This window comes from Coenobita brevimanus, chromosome 72 (assembly GCF_032717465.1).
Source record: "Coenobita brevimanus isolate Jiangsu-jjx chromosome 72, ASM3271746v2, whole genome shotgun sequence".
Lineage (NCBI taxonomy): Eukaryota > Metazoa > Arthropoda > Malacostraca > Decapoda > Coenobitidae > Coenobita > Coenobita brevimanus.
In genome coordinates, this window is record NC_137025.1 from 3079161 (window position 1) to 3104354 (window position 25194).

General features: G+C 39.3%; 1 protein-coding gene across 1 annotated transcript; it reads right to left on the reverse strand.

Moving 5' to 3' along the window:
* Nucleotides 1-3689: 3689 nt before the first annotated feature.
* On the reverse strand, nucleotides 3690-23771 carry LOC145407203 (DNA-binding protein SMUBP-2-like). Its single transcript, XM_080278240.1, has 18 exons — nucleotides 23676-23771; nucleotides 22987-23143; nucleotides 21763-21935; nucleotides 20961-21129; nucleotides 19784-19926; nucleotides 18039-18208; nucleotides 16634-16771; nucleotides 15621-15759; nucleotides 14865-15009; nucleotides 13677-13847; nucleotides 13361-13539; nucleotides 12868-12991; nucleotides 11281-11457; nucleotides 10140-10537; nucleotides 9342-10052; nucleotides 7366-7485; nucleotides 6107-6256; nucleotides 3690-4312 (listed from the first exon to the last, which is right to left on the reverse strand). Exons 1-18 carry the CDS (start codon nucleotides 23769-23771, stop codon nucleotides 4130-4132), a joined length of 3543 nt encoding a protein of 1180 aa, XP_080134366.1. The 3' UTR covers nucleotides 3690-4129.
* Between the last annotated feature and the right edge of the window lie 1423 nt (nucleotides 23772-25194).

Genomic DNA, 25194 nt, shown 5'->3' on the forward strand with positions numbered 1-25194 from the left:
ATGAAAATTAGTCTAAATAAAATAGGCTGGAGGTGGCAAGAATTTATCAGACATTACTGGATTTAAGTTGAGAGGATAAAAAATATAAAGATTTTGCAATAAATCAGTGGCTTGTACAATACAGTACAGGTAAATGTACAGTATTTACAGGAGTACCAAGCTTAAACAGGGGTTCCATTTGAGAAGGCAGTAGAGTATGTAGAAAAAATACATACGGTACTTTGAACATACCAAAAAAAAATACCCCAAAAGGTCCTAAAACACTTGAAAAACTACTATACAACCTTGTGAGTGTGCATTAGAGGAAGATAATGTACAGTAATATGTAGAAATGCATAATTGTTACAGGTAGCAGACATAAACTTCTTGTGTTTTAGGTTTTGTAATTTCAACATATGTAATGTCAAAATAACATAACTTGGATGTATGTACCCTTTTAAATTGGAGCTCCACTGCACAAAAAAGCAGGTTAAGTCACACATCCAACGCCATATTTAAAAATCTATACAGGATAAAATACCAGTTAATAAGTTTGCTTATTAGCCCCCTCGTGCACCATAAGTTTTCTGTGTGTGCGCCACAGAGAAAATGCCACGAGGGCAGGCTGGACTCGCGCAAAAGGAAAACACTCCCATATACTTTATTAGCCCCAGAAATTGGTTATAATGGTATAAATTGTATACCATCATCTTCTGTGATGTTTATACTATACGATAAGCTAATAAAAACACACAAAATTAATGAGTAAATGAACCGTGAAAGTACCGGAATGAGGTGAGAATACTGTTGTTCAACAGTGAAAATAACTGCCCTTCACTCAAGCACAAAATTTTGCCCGCATATTGCAAGAGCTAAGCATATGTTACAGTAGATGCAAAATTTCACGAGCTGCCACATGGAATTCTGATATGGCCAGTAGTTTTCGAGTAAATTGCCAAAAATCATCCCTCTCCTCCCCAAACCCAAAACCAAGAGAATGACGACTATTTGAGAATGCTGGCCTGGAAATAGACACCCTCCCCTATGATGGACCAAATATTGACACATTTCATGCTAAAACATAATTTTTGGTGACTATTTTTGTCCAGAATTGCCTAATCGGCATCCCTTCAGACCAACACTGACATTTGAGTCATCGTGCGCAAAGGGGTTAAGAGCAAATAAAAATGTGCAGTATCCACACACTGCTTGGGTTCCAGGAGTTCAGATCTGGGATATCATTATTAATCTCTTCTCAACATATATATATATATATTTACAAACATTCATTACTATATGGGAACATGCACTGTCCTTGATCTTAAGAGTTAAGCACATATACTGTATCTGTATCATTCATCATCATCTATAGACATGTATAATACTGTTTATTGTTTCTGAGATGCCCAATAACATTTACCAGTTATAAGAGCTTTAATATGGTGCATGTATTGCGAGTAGTATTAACATTCATTCACCTTAACTTCATGTAGATCTTTTCCCTCTGCAGCCTATTTCATGTAAGTCAATGGCAGAATAATGCAATATTTTGACTCTACATCCTTCTTCATGTCATTTTTTCATGCCTATTATCATATATTAGTGATAATCTCTTGTTACAGCTCAGCATTCAAGGAGATATGGTAATTTATGGCACGGTTAAAATGAACAGTGCAGAGTAACCTACAACTGTCTATAAGACCTCTTGTTTCCTTTCACAATATACCTAGTGGTCTAGAGATCAGAAGGTACCAATCAGAGTGACAGCTTTGCCCTGCACAAAGTTCAAAATTTCCAGAGGTGATTGGAAGTTTTGCAGTCTTGTACAGTAATGCTATCAAGGGTCTAGGTCAGTCTCCCACTCTAAAATACTTAGGACTGTGGTAGCCTAGTCTTAGGCCCTTATACCTTAAAGGGGGTCGTATGGGACTGACTCTTTCTTTCTTTTAACAGTTAACTTTTTGACACATTTACCACTATTAATCACCTGCATTCCTACCCTCTCCAGTCACTATTTAACCTCTTCATTATGATGGTGACATTTTATTCATCTGATTTTATTCATCTAAGAAAGGGTTGATTAATAAAATGACATTGTATTGGTAATACAGAAACTGTTTATATTTGTTTAAAAGTTTTAATGCAATCTCCTTGTATATACTGACAGTGCTTACACAAAAACATTTTTACCCACAGTTTCTCTATCATTATAATTTATATTCTATTGATGACAAGGCAATCAAGGGGAGTAACTGATATATTATTATAGTATTATTTAAACTGAGTACAGGAAGGTGTAAGGAAGCCTCTGATTTATGACCATCAATTTTAACACAGCTGTGGGGACAGGAAATCACTGGACCATTTGGCTTGTCACTCAGTGTAGAGTCACCCACAGGCAGAAGGAAGAGGAAAGAACGAAGGAAAGAAAGACACAAGACGGACTGTAAAGTCACCTGTAGGCAGAAGGAAGAGGAAATTCCAAGAAATACAGTACATTTCCATCTGTGCCATCTTCATGGACAGCAGAGGGTGAGAAAACAAAGTACAGTAAGAAAGTATGCTATTCAAGATGGACCATTCACAAGTGCAATGGGAGACATCCACTGCCCAAAGGCAAGCAATTATTACACAACATTTGACCAGCAATCCAGTAAGAGAAATCTCTAAAATATTTAACATAAGCAAGAAGACAAGCCATCAGTGGATAAAGAACCATGAAGACAGAAAGCAGAACTCACCATTCACCACTAGGCAGCAAGATGAAATCACTACTGTGGCTGTTCAAGGTAACTTATGCAGATGCCATCAAGGCTGCTCTTCAGACAACAAGAAACTGACTTCATGATGCTGGTATTCACCACAGAACACCAGCAAACAAGCCAGAATTAAGTCACCAGCACAAAGACAAAAGCAGGATCTTCTCACCAGTATTTGGCAATGGATCAGTCATTCTGGAATGCTGTTATGCTTTGTGATGAAAAAAAAAAAATTTTCATCTGATGATCATGGACAACTTCATTGTTGAAGACCTAATAATACAAGGTAGCCAACATTCTAATCATAACTCTTCTTGGTACAGAAAACACAGACTATTGTCCAAACTTTTTATACTGGTCAGTAGACAACCTGGGCCCATGTCTCCATTTATTTTGCATATATTTCCTCCTCACATTAAAATGATTGTTTTTAGCAATATAAAAATGTCATGGCCCTATAATTTTTTGTAAAAAATAATGATAAAATAATTTAAAAAGCTAGCTTTTTCACTCCTGGTTACATTATGCATGATGATTACAAAGTTACCAAGATTTTTCCCAGCTTAATAAGAGGAAGATGGTACATGATCTCTCTTTTCTCCTCAGACTTATGTTTTTCACCGCTATCAGAAAGTTGTGTTCAGAATCAACCCAACCCAGCCTGATTCTTCAGCTTCTGTACTCTCCTCTCATGACATGCAGAGTTTGCATTCCTATACAGTACACCCTCGTTATAAGATCACTCAGTACGGTATATGATCAATAAGAATTAAATTTTAGGACTCTTTTCATTTTACAAATGTTTTTCACTTGTACAATCACTGTGATGCCCGATTTCTCATTACATTTTCATTTTACTTGCTTTTACAATTGCTACAATGTTGAATCTGTTACACAGTTAGTTTTCAGAAACGCATTCTGGTTATAAATCATGGGCGTGCTATTCCTTTCTTCAATATCATATCACATACAAGCAGCTTGTGCTGTGGGACACATTTCTCCCTACACACCATGGGCATATTTCCATTCACATTTCCATACTAAGCTATAATAAAACTGACACATAACACCACTTGATACATGGATAAGTTTGCTTAATGTCCTTGTAACCAGTGTTGAAAATATACATGTTCAATGCATCAGTGAATTAACTATTCTCTCACCTTTAACATTCCTGGTGCCATAATTTAACCCAACATCCATTCCCTCATATCCATGAACTTGTTCATTTACACATCCACTCAAGCCTCATCTCTGTATAAACTCCACTGAGTTTATGTCTGCAGGAGTTAGTGGTCCATATAACACAGAAAACAACCATTCACACTGCAAATGTACAAAATAAAATTAACTGATGAAATAAAATCCATAAATAGGTGTTAAACTCACCTTCACTTTGCATTCTTCCCTTTGCCCTTGTCCTTGTCCTTATCTGACTTTTTTGGCTTGCGTTGGCTTGATAGTTCCTCCATGCGCTTGTCCAGTCGGCGCTCTAGTTGGCGGCGGCGTGTTTCATTGGGCTTCTTGGATGGAACCCCACTGCCCGGGTACAGCACTCCCTCACGAGATATTACCTGTAGCCAGTATTAGGTCAGTTTGAACACTATCAGGCCTCTATGACTCAATAATGTTTCATTTATTAAATCTCTGTACAGTACACTCTTGCATGTGTCAGCTTTATTCATCTGGTGATGGCTCTCTATGCTACATGATCTATGGCAGAATCTTTGTTCCAATCCATTAAACCTAAAGTCATTTTGTAAGACCTCATCCTAAGTCTTCTCAGGTCTACCCCTTGGTGTTCTACCCTCCACATTCACACTCAGATCTTTTCACCCTATCTTCATCCTCTAGTATCTCCACAATCTCCTCCAATGCATCAAACTGCCAATGCCTTTAACTTCCAGCTGATCTCTTAGTTGCTAATTCACGATTCCGCCAGGTGCAGTTCTATCATTCAGAGAAGAACTACACAGCAGAACATCTTGATACACAGCTAAAGTCTTAACTTATGGTAGCTCTCAAGCAGAACATTCATACGTGGAGGTCCATTTTCCATTATAAAAATTTAATGTTACCAACCCTCCACCCTGACCCCAACCTGCCTACTAAAGATCCTCTATGACTGAGAATATGGCCCCGTCTTTCTAGTCCCATGTCCCTGGATCATATTCTCATGGAGGCAGAAAACTAACTACAACCTCTTTACTGGTTTATCATGCATATTACAGTAATCCTCCACCAAATGAAAACTTTGATGGCACCTTGCAGTTTACCATCTTCACCATACATTCACAAAAATTTCCACACTCCTTCTCTGTTTACTTTGTTGCATGCTTTTTCCAGATCCATAAATGCCATAAACACCTTATAGTCCTTCTCACAAGCCTTCTCCACTATCTGTCTCTCTGCAAATATTTGATTCACACATCCTCTGCCACTCCTAAAGCCACCCTGTTCATCACTCACTAGAACTTCTGATATCTCTCTTACTCTCTCTATAATAATTCTTCCATATACCTTCCCTACAACACTCAATAAACTTATGCCACGATAATTCTTGCACTCACTTCGCTCACCTTTATTTTTGTACAGGGGTACAATCACTGCCTTTTTCCACTCAACTGGCACAGTTTCACTGTGCCTTCTTACATATATCCAACAAGCACCTCTTACATATCTCCAACAGGCACTTCATTCCACTCGCTCAGCTACACTTAATCATCTCTGCAAACACCTCATCAACCCCTGCTGCTTTCCCATTCTTCAGTCACTTTGCCACATCCTTCACTTCTGTGAGTGTCACAGATCCTGGCACTGCTTTCCTTCTCTGTACACCCCCAAACCAATCACGTTAACAGTTGCTTTGCTCTCTCCATGCCCATTTATTAGACTTTCAATAGATTTTCAGTCAGCTGATAATCTTCATATTTCTAGAGTTGTACAGTAAATCACTATCTACCACAGTATTGCTTATTTTTTGTTTATGATTACATATGGTACAGTGCAATATTGTGCAATAAAGATTAAAAAAAATAGTGCATATTTTTCATGTTATACCCCCTTTTACCTCTGACCATGATTTTCTTAACTCTATTTTCCCCATAAAAAGTTATCTTCACCAATCATGGTTTTCCCAACCATGGTGGTTTTCAGGAACCTAATCCCTGTGGTTGGCAGGGGAGTACTGTATATCCTGATATTCTTTTTTGTATTTGAATTAACCTGTATTACTGCCAAAGTTTATATAAATATCATGGGGAGGATACAAATATATCTTAAGCGGAAATAAATTACTAATAAGGAGATAATAGAAAGTATGCAAACCTGACAAAAATATGGGCCCCTGTCCCTCTACCATCACTGACCGTTCTGGCATGGTGTCGTGCCGCATCTCCACAGCCGTGGACCTCAGCCATGTGGTGACTCAGGCAAAATGTACGTCGGCAGAACGGACACAACTGAGAGATTACCGTGGTTGGGGCACCACACTGAGGCTGGGAGCACCGGTTGTTCTCCTGACACACAATAAGGGCAACAAATAAATCATCACAGGTCACACTATACAGTAAGCAGAGTACAATAATTTAGGACTTCATTCACTGTATCTGATGTTATTTTTGGATACCTGTAATGCTGATTTGATGGCTTCCCCACATTTACAGTACCAATTGTATGAAAAAAAATAATAATAATATTTTGGAACATCCAATTTGGACCACATTCCTAATATAAAGTGTGGATTGACTGTACTGTACTGTCCTATATATAAATCATCAACCTGTCATGATTTTCAACACATAAACATTGCCATTTACAGTATTAAGTCTGTACACATCAAGATGAGCCTGGGGTTACAGCAACAACAACAGGCTTTATACAAATCAAGAACTATATTCCTGAATCAAATAGTGAATTAAAATAATTGTGTTACCCAGTATAAAATTCGGGAGTTAAGAGTAACTATACAAGTGAAACTTATTGTGTTGGTTTTCAACCCTCTGATGTGAAAGAATTCTCCACTTATAAAAGTAAATGATTATCTTCCGTTATCCACATTAAATTTCCTCAGTCTGCTAACATCAGTTAAAGGGTAAAATGTAGATACAGTATCACAGAAAGCTGTCATCATCATTGTCTTAACCATATATCCCACTAAAACATGTGAGGGTAAGGTCCAGAAATATAAATGAAGAAAACACAAAGCACAAGAACTATCAACAAAGTGACTAGTGAAATGGGACATACTGTATCTCCATTCACTCTCCTTCCAAGACCCTGAAATCTTAGGAAGAATACACCCCACAAATTTCAATACGGTATACTAGTAAGCACGTAAGAATCAAGAAATCTGCCAACATAAACAAACTGTTCATGGCATATATACAAATATTCTCCACAACGTAAGTGAAAGTTGTATTATCAATCACAAAGTTAAGCTTAGAGAGAGAGAGAGAGAGAGAGAGAGAGAGAAAGGGTGAAGGGGGGGAATTACAATAATAGATAATATTATCAGCTGTTAATGACTACACTTTTTCTTCTAAATTTACAAAGAAGCATCCTGTGAATTCAAGGAGGGAAGAAAATCCATCTACTGCTATCTGGATACTGAGTCATAGTTAGTTACCTTAGTAAATTTTGCTATTAAAGTGTCAAAATCTTCTTCCTCTTCTTCCTGTATCTTGTCTTTCCCACCCTTTTTGGCATTTTTCTTTTTTGATTTCTTGTCCTTTGATTCTTTGGGTACCTAGAAAGTAAAATTCATACAAAATGAAACAGGCTGTTACTGATGTAATACTTACCTACAATTCACTATAATAAATTTTTTGTACATACCAGTAAAGTGGATAAACATTACAACACTGAACTAGTTTTTAAAAACTTATTAAACAGCAGTATCATAAAACATCATTACTGTATATACTGGCATATCAGACTATTAGGGAGATGTCTAATTACAGGAATAGTATATCAGAAGCATTTTATGTAACACTGTTTTCCTTTATGTTAGAATGTAATCCATTATGTGAGGAAAATATCTGGTATCACAATTAAATCTGACACTGTAGTGCAAAGCAAGCACGTTACTGTAATTTGGTGTCAGGTACATTAACACAGAAAATATGGTCTATGGTACAATTGTAGCCAGGTATTCACTCCCATCCTGATATCTCAAACCTATAAATAAGGCACCATAGCACATGATATCGGAATATAAAACCACCAGAATTTGATTGCACAGCAAATTCCAGCTGTCATGTTTGGAATACACACATGGAATGCATGTTACAATGCCATATTTACAGTTTAGATGTATCAAAGTGGGAAACAATACCTGACTGCAACTGTAGAGCAGCTGATAATAATAAATGTACCGTACAGTATATGCATACTAATGAACCTATTTATACCTTTAAAACTAATTATAGTACAGGCTAAACACTGGCTACTCTGACCATTTTTTGTTTCTAAATGGACTGAGTCTAAAACCAGATTAATGTCTGGCAAGAATAAGGTGCCTGTCAGATAAAGGCACAGTCCAACACATTAAGAGTTTCCTGTACAAAATTATGTGGAAAAATAATTACAGTACCGTACAGTATATGCCGTAAGCCTCTCCAGTATAAACAGATCCTCAGAACCTTTCCTTCCTTGGTTAACAAATGCATTGTAGGAGGAAGTGAGTCCCAGCAGGCAAGTTGAGCACATTAAGGAACAGACAAGAGATTTACACAGATGGTTAAGGAGCTGACAAGAGATTTAAACAGATGACTGATGGTTCATGTATGACCACAGAGGTACCGTACTTGAGGGAAAGTGATGGCAAGAATTAACCCTTCCCTATGCTGGCTACGTAGAAGTCAGGAAGTGGTGTCTAAAGCTAAACAGAGCAATGCATATAAAGATCAAGGTGTTGTAGTGGCTACCTGTATGCATGCATGTGTGTGTGTCTGTCTGGTGAAATCATAAGCAAGCACACACCGGAACAAAAGGGAGGGTCAGAATTTGATAGGCTATGCCATAAGCATGAATCTACAAGGTACAAACATATACCCGGTGGTAGGTGGTGGTGACCATCATCCACTCACCTGATGTAGTGCTGTCTATGTCTCCTTTACCTATTATCAATCTCTTTCTGTGTTTGCCCTCCTCTCTTCCCAGTTCTCCCATCCTTCCTGTCACTTTTTATTTAGCGGTACTCTTCTTTCCACTTCAGGGGGATGTACATTGCGTGACAAGCCTTATGGTTTCCTGTAACCCAGGAAACTATTTGCAATGTTGGGCAGTAACCATATAACCAAGTAAAGGGATGATATGGAGCCTACTATAGTGCCCCTGTTAACTGGCTTGAGACAGAAAGACAGCGTCCATCTAGGAACCAAACCTCTACACTCTTCTCCACACCTTGTTGTGGCAAAGCAGTGTCTACCATAACAGAACATCAGTTCACTGTACAAAACAGCCCTCCAGGGACAATTGCTTGTCTATGGTTGATGGGTCTGCTCAGCCAGACAGGCTAGGGCTAATCAACAACAACAACAAACATTTACTAACATATCTAACATAAGGAAGGATATAATACCAGTATCCAATTTACCATACCTTGCCAGCTTTGTCCCCAACTTGGCTCAATTTGTTTTTGCTGCGCTCACACTGCACAGTATGTAGACCCCAGTTCATCACTGGCACATCCTTGCCACAGGTTTCACAGTGCCGGGTCTGCGGTGCAGCAATAGGGGACGGGTCATTGGCTTTCACTTCCTCATAACGCCCACCAACAAAGCGAGTGCGCAGTTTGGGTATCGCACCAGTCTGGGGCTTACTCTCATTGACTGCATTATTGTTTGGGAGGTGAGAGATACTGTTCTGTGATTCTGATGTGTACACTGTCTCTAAGTTTTCTACAGGTGATTTGTTATTCTGGTCTATGGTGTTTGTGGTTTCTGATAAATTACCAGGCTTTTTATTATTCTCCTTTCTTTTATGTTTTCTTTTCACTGATACATCACTGTTTTCCACTACACTATCATTATAACAATTTCCACTATTTTCACTCAGAGTTTGAGAGTCACTTTCTAGTTCAAACCAATTTTGTGATATACATTTACCCTTCTTTCTGACTACCACTTGCTTTTTATTGCCATCACTCTGACTCTCATGTAGTAGACCCCACTTCTCACTGATCTCATGCACCAGAATCCTCTCAAACGAACTAAGCTTTGGGGAGAAGGTGTGAGTTTGTCTGTTAGATTCCACAAACCTCCGTATATCATCCTCCAGTTCTCTTCCCACACTGCTAGTCTCCTCTACATTCTGGCAATCATTTCCCACATAAGTTTCCCCTTGATCATTTTCCCTCAATTCAACCTTCTCTTTCAAGTCTTTTTCACTGTCAGTAACCTTCTCTTCATCATTCTTTTCACTTTCTTCAGCTTTAACTTTCTGAAGCACAATTCTCCGCTCTTTTCCTTCTCCTTTGCTTTCATGCTGTAGGCCAGACTCCTCACAGATTTCATGTATCAAACGCCGTTCATAGGCATTTAGGTTTGGGGGAAACTCATATGTCTGCTCGTAACTTTTGAGGAAACTGTTGACAATGGCCAGGTACTCCTTTCTCCTCTTCAGGTTATTTTCCTCCCTTTTAGCTTCCATCTCTTGCTGACTGGATTTGCTTTTCTTGTTTTTCACAGAGTCTTTTGACTTACTCTTGCCCTCTGTCTTCTGGCCTCTCTGCTTATCTGGCTCCTTGCTCCTCCACACAATACCTTCAGGGAGGATCACCTCCGTTGTGTCCAGTTCTGAAATGAGTAAAGTATGTAAATATCTACAAGCAACTCCTATCAAGGGCTGTCCTTTGAGTTAGGTTACAATGCCATCAGAAAGCATGAAAGATAATAGATACTAGGGATTGTTTTTAACCCCCTTTTGCATGAGGGCTAACTACAATGATCAAAATCATCTGAGGATAGCAAGAATATTAAAAAGACTTCACCATACTAAGGCAATTTAACCCATTCAGCATGTGGACATCATTCATAACCATCTTGCTATCTCCAGATGATTTTGTTGTGCTTTTTTTTTTCTTTCTTTTTTCATAGGAAAGGTTAGGTATAGCCTTCAAATTTTGCTATCTGTGCTTAAGATGAACTTTTTAAACTGGACAGGCTAGATGTAATCTTCATTCATTTTTTAACTTTTACCTTAGCTGAATAAATTAATCAGGTAGCTGAGAAAAAAAAAAAAAAAAAAAAAAAAAAAAAATTAGTTTTTGTTGTATGAAAATGATGTTCCAAAATATTACCATTTTTTAACAAACAACTGGTAATGTAACTGGGGAAAATTGGTAAATTGGCTCTATAGGTAGCAACAGAACTTTTAATGGGCATTCTTCTTGTAATTTATTTGTTAGCAAAAACTAACATGAAAGAAGAAAATGGCAACTTATAATGAGGATTTTCTGCGCTGTACATGACCAGACTGAGGAGGTTAAAAAGATGCTACCAAACTGAACTTATTAATAAAGGTACGGTATCCAACTGACCTTCCTGGTACTCATGCGCTGACCGGACTGTGCCATGCTGAATCATGTGATTGAGGAGGTCACTGATAAAAGGATGGCGTGACACTGTGGACGAATCACATATCACTGTCAGGTGGCGGCGGGCACGGGTCACGGCAACATTTAGGCGCCGGTCCTCACTCAGGAAGCCAACTGTGCCTATAAGGTTAGCGTGTTACAAAAGACAGATCAGTAGTGCTTAATCCATCCAGTATGTGAGGATTTTATGATAAAGAGGTGGTTGGTGCTGTGAAGGTCTTGATATGAAACAAAGATCTATGTGACGAATGCTAGAGGACTGTATGAGTGTGTTAGCACCCACGTTAATGTATATGTGAGACTTTGGCACAGGATGAGAACTAAAAGTCTGGAGTAATAGCTGTAAAAAGGGGATTATTGAGAAAAGTGTGGAGTTCACAGTATAGGATATGATATGACTAATATGATTCATGAAAGATATGGGGTACGGATGTTGTTACTAACAGGGCAGAAGGTATTTTGCTTATATGGTATAGTCATATGGAAAGAAGAGATATAGATGGAATGATGAAATACACATACTGATTATGAGTGAGTTTCAAAGTGGAAGGTGTGGTAGGCCAAGAAGAAGACGGCTGGATATGGTAAATGAATATGTGAGAAACATGGTATGGAAGCTGATACGGTTAGGACACTGACAGGGATCAAGTTAGGTGAATGAAGTATATACAGAAATGAACATGATGCAGGCTTGGTACCCTTTTTTTTTTTACCTTCATAGTCAGCAGACTGATTATCTGGCAGATGTTAAAAAAAAAAAAAAAAAAAGTGGTTATATATACTTGTAGCATGGAACAAGGATTCTAATGGCTAGAATGGTGTGTAAATAAGTGTGCAGCCCATTTCACTGAGCCACAGCTTCCTCCCCCACCCCCTCTCTCCCTCTATGCCCTCCACTTCTCTCTCCTTATGCTTCCTTTCTGAATCCCTTTCACTCATCCCTGCCCTTCCACCCTCCTTTCCTCTCCCTAGCTCTCTGCATCCCTCCCTCTCCCAAACTCCCTTCATCCCTCTCTCTCCCTACCTCCCACCCTCTCCATATGTCCCTCCACCCTTTCCTCTTCCTCCCATCCTGCATCCCTCCCTACTATTGTTTCATTCCTGTATCTCTCCCCTCTTTACCTCCCTGTTCTCCAGCCCTCCCCTCTAACTTTCAACCTCCCACCCCATTCCCAAAGTATCCCATCTTTCCTGCCTGTTTATTTATGTAACTGTTCTAGTCTTCATTTTCCTCTGTCTCTCTTCTTTCCTTCCCTCCTGTTCCTCCTTACCTACCAACCTAATCGTCTATCTGCTTTACTGTCTACCATTAGAAGTAACTCTTATCTCTACCAGCACCTCTTTCTATCACACTTTCTAAGCATCTCTCTTTTCACATTTCTTACTCCCCCATCCTGCATCACTTTCTTTTGATTGCCTGGTTCTAATATTCTGCCAGTGCTTCTCTACTTCATGCTCTCAACCTCTATTCCTCACCCTTCAATCTCTATGTCTCATCCTACCAGCCTCCCTGTCAGCCCCCTGCCTCACCATGTGTGTTGGAGCGTACAAGTGACAGCACCACTGCCTCTTTCTCCCGGCCCTGGAAGCCATCTACGGAACGCACCTCCACCTTTGGAAAGCGATCTCTCACCAGGCTTCGAATCAGCTCAACCTGGAAGAATACATACATGCTAATAGCAAATAGCAAAAACACGGACAAATACTACCCCATGTGAGGTGTATGGATCCGGTGCAGGTTATAGTTGTCCAAAACATAAAGGTGATGTGTTAAGCCCAAGCAAATCATCCTGTATATAGTTATTGCTTAGGATAAACTTTGTGATGTGGAGGTTTTAGATAAACTCTTCAATAATCCCTTCACAACCAGATGGTTCCCCTAAGATTATTTGCTTACAAGCAAACAAGAACAAAGTATAGAAAGTCAGGCAGTAACTAGTCTTTCACCGCTAATGCCCCCCGAAAGTCTACATCTACCACTCAGGGCATTTGCAAACACCTGCAACTATTTTCCAGCACTTGCCTGGAGATTGTATGGTGTGATGACAGCTATATCTGTCTGTGGCACCCCTGCAGCTATGAGTGCAGCCACTCTGCCAGCCGCAAGAATCGCCTCCCCAGTATTGCCTTTACTCTGGTCCTCTTCTGTGTCCAGCTCTGTACATCCACATCCAGCTGTGTCCACCACCACCAACACATTCTCTGGGGAAACAACACAGAACTTAACCTCTTCACTGTGATGATGTTTTTTGAATTCCATACCAATATATTTATTTACTTTATTCTTATGATTTTAGTACAATTAACAATAATATTTTCAACATGATTCCTCCACCAACCTGTATCTTCAGTCTTGTCAACACCAGTTATGTCAGTAAGGAGATGACTGGAGACAGTGGGGTGTGCAGTGAGGCGGCCCTGGTACATGGCAGTGGAGGCCCAGTTCATGATGGATGAGTGCATTCGGTACTGTACAGTCAGCATATGCACTACCTCATCACCTTGCTCACCTGGGAACAAGTACCATAATAAGCTTTCATGCCATCATATTTTTATTCACTTGTTCCTTCAGACTGGAAAACCTTGTATATTCTTGAATGTTTCAGCCTTGTTCACCTGATGGGTCTGGCAGTATTTATGCTCAAATTCCCTTAACCAAGGTAATTTTGTTGCACTTCGTCTGATGTCCTCTCAGGTCTACCTTTTGGTGTTCCACCCTGCACATTCACCCTCATAGATCTTTTCACCAATTTTCATCATCTATTTTCTCCATATATCTAAATCATCTCAATCTCCCTCTATAAATCACATCAATGTACCAAGTTCCCAGCCAGTCTCTCAGTTGCTCATTCGCAGTTTTGTCATTTGCGGCTCTGTCATTTAGGAAAACTTTGCAAATCCTTATCAATATGATGATCATCACATAAGATTATCCATTTCAGCAATACTCAGTCTCACTCAAATAGCTTATTATTTTAATCCAAAGGTCCTCCAAATTTCTCAACTGCTTATACCATTCAAGTTACTTATAGCTGCATCTGTTCTGAAGGGGAAAGCAAAAATTACTATGACCTGTAACCTATAACATTCTCTTTCTCTACCCAACTTTCATTCTCATATAAAATGTCAGAACAATCACACTTGAGCTCTCTCCATCTCCACACTGATCATTTTCCTCTTAAAAACAATACCAAGCTCTCTAGTTACTTTTTTCCCCTGAAGTTATCCCTCCTTCACCCCTGCTTCATTCCGTCCTGCCAAACAAAACATTTCCCAGCTACTTATTAACTTCCTTCATGCACCTTGCCATTTATCTGTACTCTGTATTTCATCCTAATTTCTCCCTTCATCCTATACTGGCACAAAAGTCTGTTTCACCATATTCTTTTCTTTCAGTCACCATTACATTCCTTTTATTTGAATTCACTTTAATTTTCCTTCATGCACATACCCTTTCAAACTCCAATCACCTTATGCTAATCTGTCTCATGTTCAGCCACCAAAACTAAGATAGTTTGTGCACTAACTGATAACCCTTTCCATGAGACTGTGAGCCAGGCCACGCTGTGCTGCCTCTGCGGACATGATGGTGGGGGGCAGCTGGCAGTGGTCACCTGCCAGGATCACCTTAGGGGAACGCAGCAAGCAACCATAGCATGATGCCTCGATAGCCTGACAGAAGAAAAATGGTGATGGTCAATGAGGTGGAGGAGGAGAGGCCTGAGAAAGATAGGAGGAAAAGGAGGAGGATGTTATTTATCTCTTACTTTATTATGCTCCTACAAGACAATTCTATTCAGTTTAAGAGAGATCCCAAGCGGTGATGCAATTCATGAAGATAATACAGAACCCTCGTATTAAAAAATTTCCAAGCTGAAGTAAATGAAATGGATGTGGCAATAATACATGCCCTTGGGTGGGAAAGGAGGTCCGGATGATGATGAATAAACTAGAAAACGGTATCATGAAACTAAGGAGATTAATATAATATTGCTCTACGCAAGACTTTGACCTGTATTCTCATCAGTTTTGGAGAATTCCTGCACCTCTTCCTTTGTGATTCCTTTTGTGAATTATAGCTCACTATTCTCTTGCAAAGGTATATTACAAGGTATTTATATCTCTCTTTCTATCAACATGAATGGCAAAAACAGCATACAAGGACATAGTTACATAAAAGATATGGAAATATACTGGTAAATATGAGGTGCTAGAGAGCCTCCTTAGCTGGTGAGACTACAACCCCTGATTTCAACAACCTAGCTGTGCCTTGCCTGTCGTACCTGTGAGCACTCATCAATAACGGTGAGGGATAGGTGCTCGTCTGGGAGATGACGGAGTGGGCCGTCCTCCCCTGTACTGGTGAGAGTGGCCAAGATCACATCAGCCCCAAGTAACACTTGACGCACCATTCGAGTCTCCCTGGGAATTAATGAGAGCAAGCTTATTTGAGTACTGTACTCAAAATTTATGTTGTGAATTTGAAAATCATGAAATAATGGGATGTTAGTTTGCTCCTTTTGAGGGAAACACAACAAAAAATCTAGCTGAAAATATGTTCAAAATGTGGTTCAAATCCAGGTTCCATTACCAGTCAAACTGTCTCTTCTTAGTGACACTTAAAGTAGGAGAGTATTGGTTTATCCACACAGTATAGTGATTTACAGTATTATTCACATCTGTTTCCTATTCATGAGGGATAACTTTTTTTCAATATAGGCCATGAACCCCTTAAATCCAGTGGTCTTTTTTTCTTTTTAATAGTTCAGTTGTGTTACTCCTGGACATTCTTATTCAACTTGAGATAGGTCATTTATTCAGACACGGTAAATAAAGGCTATATAAGTTTAACCTCTAAACTCTGAAATGATTTCCCAAGCTGAATAAAAGCCTCTGAAAATAACTGGATTAAAATACATTGTTATAGTGAAGATATCAGGCACATCTTAAATAAGGAACAATATACTGGTACCAAACACACAGGCAAATGCCATTCAAACTATCCACACAAGCAAACACCATTCAAATTATCAGTAGCAGTAAAATGATGAAATTATCTACTTCAACTCCTTCACTACAACTGATAAAATTTCAGTTCACTCTTTCTATCTCCACACAATTACATCCAGGGGAAATGTTTTACACTGGAGAAGTTAGATATAGTCTTCACTACCTAACTGGCTGTTAGTGGCCATTCCCAACTTGAATATACTCGTCTGGTACTAACCTGAGTAAAAATAAAACTATGTTGCCAAAATGAAAGGGTTAAAACATACTCCTCTGTTGTAGTCCTAACCTTTCTCTAAGCTCCTTTCTGAATTCTTTTATTTCATTCTTGATGCGATAACGTTGTCCTTTGTCCCGGGCCTTCTTAAGGAGATTCAGATGCTCTCGAATATCACTGCGGATGTCATCTAAGATCCCAGCCTCCTCACTACAACAGGGAGCAAACAATACAATGTAAAGGTTAGCTTAGTTGTGGGAGATATTTCTTTGATATTTCACTGTCCTGTTGCAGACCATGACATACAAAAGAGGTGAATAATATCCTTTAATAGACACTAATTTCCAATGAAGCAAAAATTTGATTCTGTGAACAGTGATTACTTATGGTGTTTATCAATGAAGAATGAAAAACAGATACCCATACTGTACACTGTTCTTCAAACTGAAATGACAAAACAACTTTTTTTTAATAACATGAACACATTAGCATCAGATCATTTAGTTCAACAGCATTTTTTAGTTCAAGATACAGTACAGCAGACCCTTGTTATATGATGAACCGGCATGCAATGAATTACAGTACTTATACAATATCAAAAAAGTTAGGACTTTTTCAATATACGACGGCATTTTCACTTGTACAATGATTAAGATCCTGTATGAAGCCTCACTGGTCAATGTACATTCACTGTTTTCGCTTATGGGATCACCGATGTGCAAGCTTACTGTCATTTGTTTGTTCCAAGGTGGCCTCTGAACTTGTCACTATCAGATGTATTAGTGTCAGTGATGGAACAATAGCGCAACGCTGGAGTTCAAGCAGTAAGTGAAGTGCAAAGAAGTGAAACAATTATCACTTTTGGTACACTGGAAACTTGTTAACAGACTTTGTTGGGTGTGTGACCCCTGGTCAAAAACATATCCTCACTGAACCCATTACAACTGACTTGATTTATGGTAAATCATAATGCAATGGATATTTTCAAATGCATCCCCCTCAAAATGGGAACATGCTGTATGCTAAATTACAATGAAACATATGTACTTTACTTGAGATATGCCTAATACAATGATAATATCATTATCATTATTTCAGCTTGAAAAGTGGCATACTGCACAAGACAAAATCCAAAGAAACAAGTATATAATAAGAAACAGAGGACTAAGTATGGAGGCTGCAAAAGAACTAAATGAAAGACTGTCAGTGCCAGGTCCACATTAACATGTGGATGAAAGACTCTGGTAAGGCAGGTAAATTCAACCAATGACTACATATCTTCGTATGTTACAGTCCTACTTTTCTCTACTCCAGTTTCATACCAGTCTATCATCATTACCCTGAAAAAAAGGTCACCTTCACAATCATCATGACTTTTTTTTCAGGGTGATGATGATGGCATGGTATGAAACTGAAGCAGAGAAAAAGCAATACCAAACACTTCCTACTGTTATCCTACCACTACCAGCTAACATACTTGTTGTGTATAAGTGCATCCAACGTGTGGCGTTGTGTCAAAGGAGTGACACGTGCCGGGTGTCCTATCCTTACTATCTTCACTCCTCCGCCTGATCCTCCTCCTCCCGCTGCTGCCAGACGCTCAGCTATGTTATCCACTGCCAAGTTGGAGGGAGCACATGCCAACACCTACAAAGAGAGGCGCATGGGGGGGTACAGTAGCTCAAAAACACTATTACCATCATCACCATCAGGATCTTTATTTCCACCTTAAGATAAGGAGGAGTAGGAAAGAAAAACTGTGAAAGAACCAGAACCATCAACAGCACACCTAGTGGTATGGGCCACACATTCACATATCATTTAAACCCTCGGAAGCACTATACAGTAATTATACTCAACACCAAGAGAAAACAAACAGCTGAATCTTGTAAAGCGGTACAAGACATTGTAGTGGGAATTCAAATACAATGTTGTGATGACTTTGACAGGATGGGTACCCATGCAGGGCTGGCATAGTCTGTTACTCACTGCTGCCTTCAGGTACGGTCGACAATAAAAAGTTATCACTACTTACAGCACATTAATTCCTTAATCTGATGACACATACTTGGATTTTAGTCACTCTATCTCTTGATATTTTTATTCAGCTTAGTGAGACTTTCAAACATGAGGGGTTCAAAATATCTCATTATTAGTGATCCCTCCGAAAAATGATTTTTTTCTTAATTTAAAATTTAAAATATTGTTGATTTCCAAGGGTTAACATTCTGAAACATGGGTGAAGCATTGCTTCATATATACCAAGTAAGCACAACCTACAATATGAGTGTAAATATTGCCCCTGGTAATTTAGAGTACCGTAAATGAAAATATATTGAACTGCATGATAAAGAATGTTATCCAGTTTGATGGGGTACCAATCTGTTATCTCCATATGTGCCCATTCAATATGATAGTTTCCTAAAGTGGAGAAAAAAAAAAAAGTCACTAGACTGAAAAGATTAAATACTTGGGACTATGATGGCTGAGCCTCAAGTCTCTACATATTTCAACAAGTAATGTGAGTGAAAACAGTGACAGCTAGGCCCATTTTACCCCTAAGACAAGCAGGGGTATAAGGCTAGGGTACTGCAGTTCAAAGTATTTAACCCCTACTTTTTCATCATTCAACTCCTAAACACAAGAAAACAAAGATATAAAATATGTAAATCAGTGTGATGTAAAAAAAAAAAAAAAGCCATTGTCTCTCCGACACCCCCAAGCTTGCTTTCAGCACCCATCAGGATCAGAGGCATCACTGTCATCCAAAAACAATGCCATGTAAATCATGCACACTATTACTGCTACCATATCAATGTAGCTTTTGCCTTATACAAACATTTTTGAGTCACTTGAACAGGTTATAACACAGGTGAGGTTGTGGATGCATGTGGCAGGCCAAAAGGAGTGGAGAGACAAGCACCTGTCTTGAAGACCAGGGAGACACTGAGAGACACTGGGACTGACAAGCCATAAGAAGAAGCAAGATACTGTCTATCTCTGTAGAAAACTAATGGGCACCAGGCCTTCATGCTGAGAATGTGAAGATGGTATTTGCTGCTAAACATTTAAGGGCAGAAGACCACCCTATCCCTTTATGGCATTCCATGATTTAAAACCCTCCAGTCATCACTGGGAGTTTGAAACCATGGCTGCAATCAAGGCTGCTACTTCATCTGGCACTTCCAACCACTAGACCAGCAAAGTTTACCCTCTGCACACCTTGGCATTGAGTTTGACATGCTGCCTGATGATCTCAACAATGGTGGTGGTCTTGCCGGTGCCAGGGGGGCCGTGTATCACTGCCAGGTCGCTACGCTGTAATGCAAACATCACTGCTGCTTCCTGGGACTCATCAAGGTTACCTATTGGGATATCAGGATAAGCTCCATATTTAGGTATATTTAAATGTTAAAGTTCCCATCCTACCACCATTTATCCTTATATACCATATATATTTGACTAATTTTTTTGTTAATACTTGGAAACAAAGGATGTGATGAGTTATAAGTCTATAAATTTAAGGATTGACTGTTTAATGTCATACTTTTTCCACTAGTTATATTTTATGTAAAACTTTTCAGCAAGCTAAAAAATATCTAGGCCTACATTTTATTTAACCAAAAACCAGTTATATGGGTAGGTTATAAGATGGTAGAGTCTTGCTGAAATGTGGGTATACAAACTTCTAGGTTAATATCTAATGTGCTTTAGAAATAACAAACATCAGTAAAAAACTGCAGGGAATTAAACTTAAACTGGTCTCTACTGAGGTACACCACAGTCAAAACCAATCTGTCTACTAAGGTACATTGCAGTTTATGGGCTAAAGCATCCAACGTACCACCAATATCCTCAATAATCATAAAAATTAAATGTCCCCAAGCTACCACCAATATCCTCATCCCTCACAAAATATTTAAAGTCCCATCTTACTACTATATATCTTCAGGTTCATTTGCTTCATTTATAAAGGCTCCAACATGTTTGCATGCACTGGCCTCGGTCACTTATTGGCGGCTCTCCATGCTGTTTGAGCTCTAGCAGCTTGTATATCCTGTCCCTTATCTCTGAGGTCATGCTGTATGATCTCATCCCAAGTCTTTTTTTGGCCATCATAAAACACTAAAATTCCCAACCTACTATGTGTCCTCATTTACAATTTAAAAAATAATAAAAATAATAAAATAATATAAAATAAAGCTCCCAACCTGCCATTGTGTATCCTTAAAGAAAAAAAGAAAAAGCTACATCTTTACTTCCAATTAATCTTTTTAGCTGAAAAAAAAAAAAAAGTCTCTAAATTTAGAATGAACAGAAGAAGCAAGACTTCACCAAACTAAAACTGTTAATACCAAAAATGGATCTAAAAAAAAATGTTGTGGATATAAAAACTCACTATTGAAGAGCTGCAGTTTGCCTGGTGCCCTTGTGAGTTGAGGAGGGAGGGAGGGTGCAGGGGGCCTGGGTGGAGCCTCTCCAAACAGCACTGAGACCAGATGGGAGGCTGGACCACTTTCTCCCTTCTCCAGTATCTGCAGACCAGCCTTTATCCGGCGGTATGTTACCTGTTTGGAAGAAATGTTGGAAGAGGTTGAATGCAAAAAGTGCCGAGAAGGAGGAGCAAGAAGAATCACTCTCCCTCTTCTCCAATATCTGTTGTGTGGCCGTTAACCTGCAGTATATTAACTGCTGTAGACAGATGTGGGCAGAGGCTAACAGAAACAGGCTGAGGAAAAGGATAACTTTATCACAACTTACTGAGATCTCACTTAACTGTTCAAAAACAGCCAAATGCATTGGGATGCCACTCCAGCAGTTTAGAACCCTAGAGATGTATAGGAAATACTGACCACAGCCACGTACATCACCAGGAGATTGTGGATTTTTAAAGGAGCTGTCATCCAGATTATGCAACCCCGTGTCAAAAGCTAAGCTACACTGTTCAACAATAATTAAATGAGCTGAGATCTCACTTCCTTCCCAAATTCAATAAGCTCAAGGTACCAAGAATAAACTAACAAAATATAGACACCAACTAATCCATCATCCAATCCTATGTTGCCCCACGAGCAGTGCAAGAGCCCGGGGCTAGGCAAGTTGGTCCTGACATGTACGATGAGAGTGAATCAACTAACAAAATATATCATCAGATTCAAGAGGTTACATGAAGACTGACTGCACTGACCAAAGCAACTTACATCACTGGTCAGCTTGTGGAGTTGCAGAGTGGTGTCATCATCAAGGCCATCCAGTTCATCAGCACCCTCATCAATGGCGATGCGGACAGATGAGTGGGATATGTGTGTCACGACCCCAGATGTTAGCTGTACGCCTCGTCCTACCCCGCCCTTCCGCACACCCACAATGTCACCTGCAGGTACATAATGGAAGGTGGTTGTGGCCAACAAGTAATGGTAATGACAGTAACAGTAGTGATGATATTGGTTGCATTTGTGGTGCTAGTGACGGTAGTGGTACCATATCAGTAGTAATGGTGGTATTTGTGCAGTCAAGAAATGGTAGCAGTAGTGGAAAAGCAGTGATGGATAGCACTAGTAGTTGTTAGAGTGTTATTACTGCACTATTTGTTATGGTGATGGTAGTGGGGTCATTACCAACAGTAGTGATGGTGGGGTGTCAGACATGATGGTGGCGGTGTAAGCAGTAACACCTGTGACTGTGGTGGTAGCAGTTATGATGGATGACAGTGGTAGTGGATGGAGTGTATGTAATAATGGTGGTGATGGTGTGGTGATGGTTGTGGTGGTGGTAATGGTGGTTAGTAGTGATGGTGGTGGAAAGAGATGAGTGATGAAACTAGTGATGGTGTGGTTAGGTGACAGTGATGGTAGCTCATCTCAAGGTGATGATGGAATATATGAAACTCAATTTAACAGTTGCATTTTGCCATAGTCTCCTTGATGTTAATCTGTGGTAAATGTCTGACTTAACAATATAAAATTCATTAAGTTAAAGATCATATAATTAATCAAGAGCTGTCCAATGAGTGTTCTACTGCTTTGATGGTTAGCCCGCATTTCTTTACAGTGACATCCCATAAATGGCAAAACAGCACATTACGAACTGAATATAAAAACATATGACTCACAACAGCTACTGTACAATGACCACTGAATCTTCATATGGGATCACAGTGATCATATAAGTAAAAATGCCATCATAAAAAAAAAAAAAAAAAAAAAAAAAAAAAAGCCCTTAACTTTTTTTGCCATTGTACCTTTCATTGCATACCACTTCATCGTATACTCAGGGTCTGCCGTAATCACACAAAATGAACAGGTAAATGAAGGCTACAAATGGTTCAATGGTTGGCTAGTATCTTGTGGTAGATTCAGCAAAATTACTGTACAGCACACCAAGGGCAAGTGACAGACGAATAACTGAGAATCTTGTGCACTGACCTGGGGTAAGTGTGTTGGCAGGGAGAGGTGTGTCAGTGCGGGCGGGTGTCAGAGAGAGTGTGGGGCGACCATATAGCCCTGTTGACCGCTCATTCACCACCAGGCCTAACACCACCACACCACGTGACTGCAGGTTCTTTAGAGGAACACTTTCAAGCTGCAGAATAATACAGCACATGAAATTAATTTCCCAAGAGAATTAACCCTTCTGCTGAGGCTGGAGCACTTGGACATTTTCTTTAGGCAAACACTAAAGGATTATGTTGTCAAAAGCTTCAAAAAGTACCTCAAGTAATTCTTTAACATATTTGGGGTAACATAGGACTATTTTGTGCAGCCAAGAGAAATACCAGCAAAGGGCTAAGAACACAAATACTGACAAAATTATCAACATCAATCTAGCCCAATTTCCCACAGTAAAATATGATGCACAGGATCACGAAACAGGAAGAAAGCAGAAAAGTAGAACTATCAGAATGCCCAGTGAAATGGGCTACAAAATCATATAGTACAGCACAAATCATTCAAAATTCTCAGCTCCACCTAACAAGCAAAAAATCATCCACACCTTTTACCCTGCAATGACCAGGTCTGAACTTGTGACCTTGTAATACATTAGCCTACATTCAAAGCCATTCACCCACCACTTTTCTCCTTCAACCAATTTCTAATCTCCTGTTTCCTCATACCTTTGCCTGAGCTTCCTCAATCTCAGCCTTGCGCTCCTGCTCCAGCAATGCTGCATGGAGAGTCACCCAGTCGTGGCGTGACAACCGGGCCACCATTATTGCTGTCTTGAGTGACTGTCACCTGCGAACAATCTGAGCTGTCAGTAATAGCCATTAACATTAAGCATAGTTAAGCATCATCATCATCATCATCATCCAAACCCAATTCTAACCCAAAATCATAATAATAACTAAGGGTCTGTAGGACCCAGAAATAAGAAAATGAAATGTGCATAATTGTGTGACAGCTATCAGAAAAATGCCCAGAAAACTGGGTTGTACAGCCATTCAAACATCATGAAAGCCTTCATATTCTTGGGTCCACCAAATAAGCAAAAGCCTTCCACACTTTTAAATGTCACTCTCACAACCCCTGAGGGCAAATCTTTCCATCACTTGAAAAACTTGATAAGCAGGTGCAACCCTTATCATATCCAAGTTCATTCATGCTTCATCCATTCATTCCAATCCTTCAGTCTTCTTATATGCTACGGCTGGATTCCTAGAAGTGGCCAGAGATTTTTCTATTCACATTGCAATGCTCCTTTGATGTCCATTTCTTACTTTAAAATCCTCCTTGTCTTCCAACCTTGTAAAGTTTTCTGAATTCATTCCCTCTCTTTGTGGCATATTGTAAATATCTGACTCCAGATAAGCATATTCGTCTTGGGAAATATATCTTGCACCATAGTGAAGATATTAATGTACACTATGTCACATCTCTCCCATTTAATGTGTCTCAATATATATCATCTGGAAACTGCAACAAGGCCGTAAACTAAAAATTATGGAATTGGAGTACAAGGGTTAATCTCTGTTTCCATACTTTAGATTCTGTCCCATTTTGGCTTGTCCTAATTCTTCAGCTTATTTCACAAAGCTCAATGGCTCTTCATCCTTTCCATAACACTACTTTCTGACTAGCATCATAAGCTACTCTACTGTTACAACTTCACATTCATGATGGAAAGATGACAATTTTGGGCGAAGTTAATAATAGACAGTATCATTGTTTTGTTTTTTGCATGTGTTATTTTTGGATGTTGTCTGGTTGTAAAGCTCTTGCGTAAAAATATTCTATGGATTACATGCTACAGTCTGAATCCCTGAGGTGAGTATAGTTTTGCTTAAACATGTATAATGCTATCATGGGCACAGGCTGGTTTCCAACCCTTAAAATTATCTGGACAACAGTAGTCATGCCTCAGATTTGTTGTTGTGAAAGAGTAAGTTTGGTTTAGGTATGGTCATAAATTCAAGACTTAAACAGGGCTAGGACTAAAACACAACACTGGAAAATGCATACAGTTTTTCTCCAGAAAGACAGGCAATTTCATCATCATCACAAGAGCACTCCTATGATTACTGGACCAAAAGACAGATGCTAAACTATAGTCATCATAACCATAGTGAACAGCTGTATTCAATAGGAACAATACCAACAATATTCTCCTCAATTACTGGACTGAAAGATAGATGC